Source organism: Magnolia sinica, chromosome 18, assembly GCF_029962835.1.
Source record: "Magnolia sinica isolate HGM2019 chromosome 18, MsV1, whole genome shotgun sequence".
NCBI classification, from domain to species: domain Eukaryota; kingdom Viridiplantae; phylum Streptophyta; class Magnoliopsida; order Magnoliales; family Magnoliaceae; genus Magnolia; species Magnolia sinica.
This window is the reverse complement of record NC_080590.1, coordinates 22,789,100-22,798,358: the sequence shown is the minus strand read 5'-3', so window position 1 is coordinate 22,798,358 and position 9,259 is coordinate 22,789,100. Positions and strand designations below refer to the sequence as shown.

The 9,259-nt window shown below is 41.9% G+C and overlaps 1 protein-coding gene across 2 annotated transcripts; it reads left to right on the top strand.

The window, feature by feature from the left end:
* The first annotated feature begins 1,028 nt into the window (after positions 1–1,028).
* LOC131232689 (granule-bound starch synthase 1, chloroplastic/amyloplastic-like) lies at positions 1,029–8,123 on the top strand. Of its 2 annotated transcripts, none has more exons than XM_058229099.1 (14): positions 1,029–1,175; positions 3,397–3,770; positions 3,984–4,064; positions 4,169–4,267; positions 4,382–4,471; positions 5,412–5,475; positions 5,564–5,664; positions 5,744–5,853; positions 5,978–6,221; positions 6,314–6,490; positions 6,593–6,784; positions 7,347–7,433; positions 7,520–7,648; positions 7,756–8,039. In XM_058229099.1, the coding sequence occupies exons 2-14, from the start codon at positions 3,411–3,413 to the stop codon at positions 7,870–7,872; spliced, it is 1,851 nt and encodes a 616-aa protein (XP_058085082.1). In that variant the 5' UTR covers positions 1,029–1,175; positions 3,397–3,410; the 3' UTR covers positions 7,873–8,039. The 2 variants fall into 2 exon arrangements, with proteins under 2 accessions (XP_058085082.1, XP_058085081.1); XM_058229098.1 differs by lacking the exon at positions 1,029–1,175 and adding an exon at positions 3,113–3,230 and having other exon boundaries at positions 7,756–8,123.
* Positions 8,124–9,259: the final 1,136 nt, after the last annotated feature.

Below are 9,259 nucleotides of genomic sequence, written 5' to 3'. Positions count from 1 at the left end.
GTTTTGAATTTGGCCCATTTTTGGAATCACATCCTAGCATGAGTAAATGTAAATATTGCATTTCTCACCGACATCTTGGTGGGCCCTGCATAGCTAGGGACCGCAGCAAGTTCCTACAGGTGGGCTCCTACGGCTTAGATTGATCATGCATATGACATGTACAACTATGGCAAGTTACCATCCTTTTAGAAATGGAACAGGACGCACATAATAAGTAAGTATCTTTTAGTCCCTATGACACCACGTGTGCGGGCCCACCCGTATGATCGCAGCGCAGCTCCAAGGCACAATTGAGAGACGCTTTTGTCGTTTTGCGCCCGTCCGATTATAAAAGATCTTCAGCTGACGTGTCAAATCCTGCGGTTCTCGTGCCCCTGGTTTTCTTTTCGACCTTCCCCCATATTCCGAGCGTGGCTTGCTGCGATCCTGGAACCAGCCATGTGGGTGGGACCGTGACAGTAGAGCCCACCTCCATCCATACATTGTATATCCATGCTGGCCATCTGTTTTGAAAAATTATTTTACGCATGCTCACAAAAAAGAAAAAGACTCAAATATCAAAATCCACCACACCTTAAGAAATAGTGGTAATTGAACGCCTACCGTTAAAAAGATCCTAGGGTCCACCATAATGTTTATTGGCCATCCAACCTGTTGGTAATGTCAAACAAAACTGGATGAAAGGAAAAAACAATGATCAGATTGATCCAAAAACTTATATAGCCTACAAAATGTTTTTAATTATCAGTAATCACTTGTTCTTTTGGTGTGGTCCACCTGAAATATATATCAACTTCCTTTTTAGGACTATGCTCTTAAATAAGCTTTCAAAACATATGGACAGTGTGGATATGTAAGCAATACATTGAGATGGGCCCTACGGTCAGGGTCCCTGATAAGGTCAGTCGCGCTCGCATATTCCCTTCATGCCCTGGGCCCTCACCTCGCCAATTTTAAACCGTGAACGGACTTAGAGGTGCCTAGGAATTGGGACTCCTGTAAACCATTCTCCGTCCGCCACGTGTCAGTACATCCCTCTACAAATGGCCCGCTTCTCGGCGACTTCAGTAACTCCCATCTCGTGCCACCAGCAGCAGCAGCAGCTGCGAGCTATCGAAGCAAGAGCACTTGCGCATTTTCCAAACCCTAATCTATCTCTTCTCGCAGCGGAAAGGGTAAAATAATCTCGAATACATCAATTGCAATTCCTTTCGTTTCTGAATTTTCAATTCTTGTTGCGAATTTTGTGTAGTTTTTTTTTTTTTTTTTTTTAAAGAAATGAAAGTTTAATTCGCATGCTCATCTTGAAACTCTACCTGTTTCTTTCATGGTATTTTGGATTGGATTCGATTGAGCTGAGAATGCGATTGCTGCGATTGTGTTTTAGAAGAGTTGCTTGCGATTATCATTTTTTTTTTTTCTTCTTCTTTGAACATTTAGATTTGATCGTTTTCTTTTCATGATGTAAGAGTTGTAGTTTTCTAAAAATTCTTTGTAGTAAACTATGAGTTCTTGAAGTTGGAGTATCTGCTTGCTGAAGTTTGTGTGGAATTTCATGGATGAATTATGATACTTTAGCCGAGTACGATGGATCGTACTCATACATGCATCAATGGTGCATGTCATGTGTGTTATGGTTCCAAATACCAAGCATGATCAAGTACCCAGTGTCAATTTGGAAAATAGTATGGTAGATGGTGGACTATTTATTTGATATAGATGAAGTTGGACTGATGGTCGATCTAGAGAGTGAGAGAGAAGGTGTGAATTTGTTCCCATGGAATTTGCAACTTAGAACTTAGCTTTTAGCCAGGAGTTGAAAACAGGCCTTTTCCAGGGCCCCTGTAAATGGATTCTATTTCCTACCCCTCATTTTTCCAGCATTCTAAATGACCCTTTTTATGTATTTAAAAAAGTAGCTTAGCGCACTGAACTGTCACCATTCTTCGAAAAATAGGTGTGATTGCATCTCTTTTACGAGAGTCCGGATCCTCTGCTTGCGGTTTTCTGCTTGTCCCAGTATGATTGGGCCACGTCATCACTGCTGCATTAAGTCAGTGATGACGTGGACCAATCACATTACAACAAGCAGGAAATCCCTGTTTATGGCAAGCAGAGGATCCAGATTCCTTTTATGAGCGGTCACTCTAGGCCTGGCAATGGGCAAGGTGGGCAGGGTTTGGCCATAGCCCAGCCCTATTCCCTTAAGCAGTGGCCCTAATCGGGCTAAAAAGGCCTGGGCATTGGCCTGACCCTATTAGGAAAAGATTTAAACGATCAAACGGTTGAAGTAAGTCTAGTTTAAGAAAAAATTTTCAGGACATTGTCTATCAACAATAAATCCTCCATATAAACTATTTGGGCATTACCTCAGATCCAATAATTGTTTGAAACTACACAAGTACGGTGACTGGGAACCATTAACTAGTACCTTTAGACCATTATGACAGTGGCCCACTTAAGGACTGGATTGGGCCAGCTGTCCGGGCTGGGCCGTTCATCACTGGCACCAATGCCCGGCCTGAGCATTGGGTGTAGATTTCAGGCCCCGGCCGGCGCTCGGGCCAAGCTTAGGGGCCCCCAACCCTTGCCCTACACGTCCAGGCCAGCCCGTTGCCGCCCCTATCTCAATCTTGCCCTGCATATGCTAAGATAGCAAGTTGCTAAGGTAGTTTGAAATTTTCAAGATTTGTCCCACCTCATATGAATATTTGAGATTTTGTGCATTCAGGCAACTCTTATAGCTGTATATCTCTGCTTGTTCATGGATGCATTTAGTCTGTTGCAATGCATCATGTCCATGCACATGCACCCAAGCTCCATACTACCATCATGTTTCCAAACATGTATTCATTTGGAGTTGCATGTAATCGCAGTGTAGTTTTCGTAATTCAATCTAACCTGTGATTCTATTCGTGTATGTTCAACAAGTAGAGCAATTTTCTAATAGCTGTTCTGTTCCTTATTTCCTTTACTCACTTGGTAAGCTAGCATTGAACCCTGAACCTCATGGATGTGACAGAGATCACTGCGTTATCAGCTATGCTCTCTACCCCTGATTTGATGCTCAGTTCTGCTTACGAATCAATTTTTCACTCGTGTCTGAGAGCATTAGTAGATTGCAATCATGCTTGAAGTTGTAATCATGAAAAGTGGGATTTTCATCGGGAAATTGATATGCCTTTATTTACAGCACAAAGGGGGTTCTAAATTAAAGATTGCCTTACAAAGTAGTTAAAATGGACATCTATGGAACTCAAAGTCTAAATGAATGAATGGATTCTTGTTTATATTTCTTAAGCATTTTCCTGTAGGACTCTATTGACTGTGAAGTAGTTCATGTTGTTTAAAATCACTGGTGGAATATTTTCTTAATGGATTTTGGCTTTCTTTCAGAACAAGCAATTCAAATGGCAACAGTCAGTGCCTCCCACTTCATATCGAGAAGCTCCCATCCTAACTGTGGAGGAGCATGTGATATGGAGCCAAAATCATTTGCAAGAAATGGAGCATCCCTGAAGAGCCAAGCCATGTCTTTCCAGGGGTTAAGGTCTCTGAATAAAGTGGATCTGTTAAGCATGCGAGCCAATGCAAGAGCAGTGTCCAGACAAGCTCGGAGGAAGGGGTTGAATCATGAGAATGCCAGACCATGGGGAGTCATCATATGTGGAAGTGGAATGAACATTATCTTTGTAGGGACAGAGGTAGCTCCATGGAGCAAAACTGGGGGACTTGGTGATGTTCTTGGAGGACTGCCCCCAGCCATGGCGGTAATCAGATATTCATCTAGTGTGTATTCCAATAATAAATTTATTTTTAAAAAAGAAAAAAAAAAAAGATGCACATTATTAAATTATCTTTCTTCCTTCATGGGACTATTTCTTTTGAAAATAGTTTCTTATCTTCATATTTGTATGTTGATGCTATTTGACTTTGTGCCAGCTCATATTTCACTAATTTTTATGGGATTGGTTCTTCCTTAGGCCAATGGACATCGGGTCATGACAATCTCTCCACGGTACGATCAGTACAAAGACGCATGGGATTCCGGTGTTTTGGTTGAGGTGATTTACAGATATTTTTATTTCCATGAAAATTGTGTAGTCTTCCTATCAGAAAATTTTCTTATGCTTAGAATTCGTTCTAAGAATCATCATTTAATGCTCAGTTACCAATTGGAGATAAAATTCAAACCGTGCGCTTCTTCCACTGCTATAAAAGGGGAGTTGACCGTGTTTTTGTTGATCACCCAATTTTCCTAGAGAAGGTCAATCTTCAACCCAAATAATCATTCTTTACTTCATAGTATTGAATTTTATAATAGTCAGTCAAATGGTGCTGTGGAACTCTATTCGATCATACTTTCATCTGAACTTTTCAGGTGTGGGGAAAAACTGGTGGAAAAATCTATGGTCCTAAGACTGGAGACGATTACCTAGACAACCAGCTAAGGTTCAGCTTGTTGTGCCGGGTGAGCACTGTACTATTTCTTATATGATTTTTCAATTTATGTCAACAACACAGAAGAGAATATTTTTTTGAGGACCGTCATTTGACCTGCGCAGCCATTTTAAACCATTAATTACAGCCTGTAAATTGTTGAAGTGGAAAGGCACAATTAGGTTCATTTCAAACAAATATTCCGAGTTTCTGCAATTGAAGGCAGTTGATGCCATACATCTCCTGACAGATTGGTATTCCGAGTATTTTCCTATAGAACATAAGCCCTTAAAAAATGCCTGGAAACTGGCGCGGTGAGGACCACTTCTCAGTGAAACCTTACTGCTGCTTAGACATCAGTTAAGCATGGTGTCTCTATTTCATAACGTTCCGGGTTGTCTGGTAGAATGGCTCGCCATATATGGTACCATAGAGGACGTAGGTGTTTATCAATGTTATGTCATCCATGGGTTTCCAATTCTAATCTCACCATCATGGGTGTGTGTTGCTGGAGCAAATTGTTGGTTGGGTAACGCATTTTAATTCTAATAATGTCTGCCTTACTTTATTGGTTTGGGTTATCATGTGGCTAATGTGTTCAACCCACCTGGCTTGAGGATGATGATGATTATGGGATAAACTTGTTGGGGTTTTTTTAAGATGTTGCTGTCTTTTTCTTTGTTAGTATGTTTATTCTTTTTCTTTGTTAGTATGTTTATTAACAAAGTCATTCAGTAACTCTGGATATGTCTTTTAGAAAAAAAAAAAAAAAAAAAAACGGGGCCTCCTTTTTTCCTCTCTCCCCTCATGCTTCCTTCTCCCATACCTTAGATCAATAAGATTTCCCAAAGCAATCCTTGCTTATTCCTGTTTTCACCACTGATATTCTTGTTCATACAGCTGGTTACTCAAATAGCACACTGCTTACTGTTTTGAGACCATAACTTATCTACATCTTTATGGAATTTCAGGCGGCTCTGGAAGCCCCAAGGGTTCTGAATCTGGAGAGCAGTGAATTTTTCTCTGGACCATATGGTACCAACCCTCTTTGAGTTTATAATTCATGGTATCATTTCCTTTTTAAACTTAATTCAGCATTGGTATGTGTGCCTCCTGCAAACAGGCGAAGATGTTGTGTTCGTTGCTAATGACTGGCACACTGCTCTGCTTCCTTGCTACTTGAAAAGTGTTTACCAGCCTAATGGTATTTACGAGAGTGCCAAGGTATGGTGTCTTCATTGTGGCTGAATTTTTGGCAGACCTCAACTTGCTTGGGCTTATATTGGGTTTAATCATGATGTAGGTGGTATTCTGCATCCACAACATTGCCTACCAAGGCAGATTTTCCTTTGCAGACTATGCACTTCTCAATCTCCCAAATCAATTCAAAAGCTCTTTTGATTTTATCGATGGGTATGATTTCTCTTTTCAACATGAGAAATTGATCTATTGTTGTTTCAAAGGGAGACCCTCTACCTCACATGGATTTCATGGTCTACTCCCATCGCCAAAATCGTAATCAGTTTTGTCTTTGCAGGTATGCCAAGCCTGTGAAAGGAAGGAAAATTAACTGGATGAAGGCTGGAATATTAGAATCAAACAAGGTCTTGACTGTGAGCCCGCATTATGCTGAAGAAGTTGTTTCAGGTGAAGACAGAGGTGTGGAATTGGATTCCTTCCTTCGCAAGACTGGCATTAAGGGAATCGTGAATGGTATGGATGTTCAAGAGTGGAATCCAGCAACCGATAAATACATCAACGTCAAATATGATGCTACAACTGTGAGAGCCTTTCGAAAGATGTTTCGACTGCAACATTTTACCTTTCTGGTTATGAAATATGAATGTCAATGCTCTTGGGAATGACATTTCAGGTGTTGGATGCAAAGCCTGTTATCAAAGAAGCCCTGCAAGCGGAAGTTGGGTTGCCTGTGGATCGAAATATTCCCCTCATTGGCTTCATCGGGAGACTCGAAGAGCAGAAAGGTTCGGATATTCTTGCAGCGGCCATTTCTGGATTCACTGAAGATGATGTTCAGATAGTTGTTCTTGTAAGTATTGGATTAAGGAAGCAGTAAATTCTCAGATTTTTATCCACTGCAAGCTGACATGTGTTGGGATGTTTATGTAACTTCATATTGGCTTCCTTACAGGGAACTGGCAAGAAGCCAATGGAGAAGCAGCTCGAAGAGCTAGAGGTACTATACCCGGACAAAGCTCGTGGAGTGGCGAAATTCAATGTTCCCCTGGCCCATTTGATAACAGCTGGAGCTGATTTTATGATTGTCCCCAGTCGATTTGAACCCTGTGGTCTTATTCAGTTACATGCCATGCGCTATGGAACGGTATGCATCCTCTTCTTGTTTGGGGCATACACTAACAAGAGTCAACCGAACTCTCTTTCCATTCATTTCTGTTGTCTTACCGAACCTTTCCATTGTATTAAGCATGTTATGGCATGTTTGGGAGTTCCCTTTTCCTGATGGTAGCATGATTCCACAGCATACATTTCCATGTGACTTTAGCTGATAAAGCAAGAAAATGGAAGCCCGCCTAACATGGTTTCAAGACTCGGATGATCGGGCAAGTTGGGCGAATACACCTCCCAATTTAGGCAAGACACGACTTAGACTCGAGAACAAACAAGTCGATCCAAGTCGCTGCATCTAAAATCCATGCTGCCTAATGTGGGTTCTGTCTGCACTGCTTCCCGATTTGATCCTACATCCAAACGCTGCCTTTCATTCGATGAGATTGCTAGGCCTGAATCAGATCATATTACTAAATGAGGATTCTGACCTTAGATTTCAATTTAAGCTATTGAACGAACAGATAGAGGTTGCATTTGTCTTGGCACAAAGAGCCAAGGACAAACAGAAATACTGAGGTTTTGTTGATATGCTGCAGGTTCCTATTGTTGCCTCGACTGGCGGACTGGTTGACACTGTCAAAGAAGGTTTCACAGGTTTCCATATGGGAACCTTCAGTGTTGAAGTAAGTAGCAATATCCCGTGTCTTGATTGGACTACATGTCCACCTACATCTGTTGAAAATGAACTCAAACTCATGTTTTCTTTCAGTGTGAAGATGTCGATCCTGCTGATGTGGCTGCAGTTGTCAAGACTGTCAAGCGGGCCTGTGCCGTCTACAGCACGCCTGCTTTTGCAGAGATGATCAATAACTGTATGGCTCAAGACCTTTCCTGGAAGGTGAGTAAAATATTCAGTGAGCCTCTGTTTCTTAGACCATAGAGAGAACGGAATTGAGCTGCTCCTTGAGTCATTCTGCTGATTTTGGCTGACGGATGTGTACACAGGGACCCGCAAAGGAGTGGGAGGAGGTGCTTTTGGGTCTGGAAGTTGAAGGCAGCGAGGCCGGAATTGATGGGGAGGAAATCGCTCCGCTCGCTAAGGAAAACGTGGCAACTCCTTGAAGCCTTGAGCAATTGAGTCTGCTTTTCCTAGTTTCCTTAAATAAGCTGACATCCTGTAGTGACTAACCTAAACTTGACACAACTAACTGTAGCTCAACCATGTTGGCGGGTTCTTTTTCACTTACTAGACTGTACTCTGCACTAATGCAAGTTTCATGTGCATGGAAGACCAACGGTCCGTTCACTTGTCGGCAAGCATTGTGTATTGTGCTGAGAAGCGTATATAGCAAATAAGTTACTATTTCAAGTAACTCTCTTCACTGCATTGATTTCGTATTGGGCCATGTCCTCGTTGCAACATGAGGTATTGCATGTGGACGTGATTTTGCAACAGCAGGAAGGATGCTGCAATGGATATCTGTGCTGAAAATGTTTTTGGGGTAGCTCCGAAAGCCAGAAATGTCATTGAGAAGGACTTGGTTTTTCTGCCTGAAATCAGTGTCTTCATCTTTCAAGTAGTGCCTGAAATTCATTAAGGGCCCGTTTGGCCGGTCGGATTAGAAGGGATTGGATAGTATTGGAAGGGATTGGAAGTTAAATCCTGGGATTGGCCGGACGTGCCAAACAGAGCCGGTGATCTGATCCCAATCCGATGGATTTTAAGACAATCCACTGACAACACCATCATTACCTTTAAATCCCATCCAAGCCACCCTAATCCATTCAAATTTGCTTGGGACGTGTTTGTTCCGAGGGATTGGAAGGGATGGGAAGGTTTAATCCCGGGATTGTTCGGGCGTGCCAAACGGACTGGATATAGCAATCCAAGGGATAGAGCAATCCCATGGATCTCAAGACAATCCACTGACAACACCATTATTACCTAGAAATCCATGCCATCCACCCTAGTACCATTCAATTCCTTCCAATCCACCCGGCCAAACGGGCCCTAACAAATGATTGAGCGGAAACTGCATCTTGCAGCCTCTTTGCAAGCAAGCATTGACCATTTACGCCTTGTTTTTCTAAATGGCCATTTGCTTCAACTGGCTAAGCATTACAAATTTTGTTAACCTCTCGGGCGATGCATTTTGAATTTGAAACACAGACCTTTTCGAATTTGAAACACAGACCTTTTGCGCTTGCATCATTCATCCCATAGCAGGTCCCACTGGACTTCAAGAAGAGTGCATCTTTTACACTTTAGTAGCTCTGATCTCCCCAATCAGGTCCCATAGGAGTTCCAAAAGAGTTCATCTTTTTAAATTTTAGTGGCTATGTGCGCAAATATGGATGAATAAGATAATATGCAAAGCTTTCATTAAATAGCAACAATGGGCGGTCTGCTTATGAGAATGTTTATTTGCCCAAACCTTTCTAACCTGACGATTCTACCATGGGTTCAGTGAATATATTTAGATAAATATAAGCGAATGGATTGATTGCT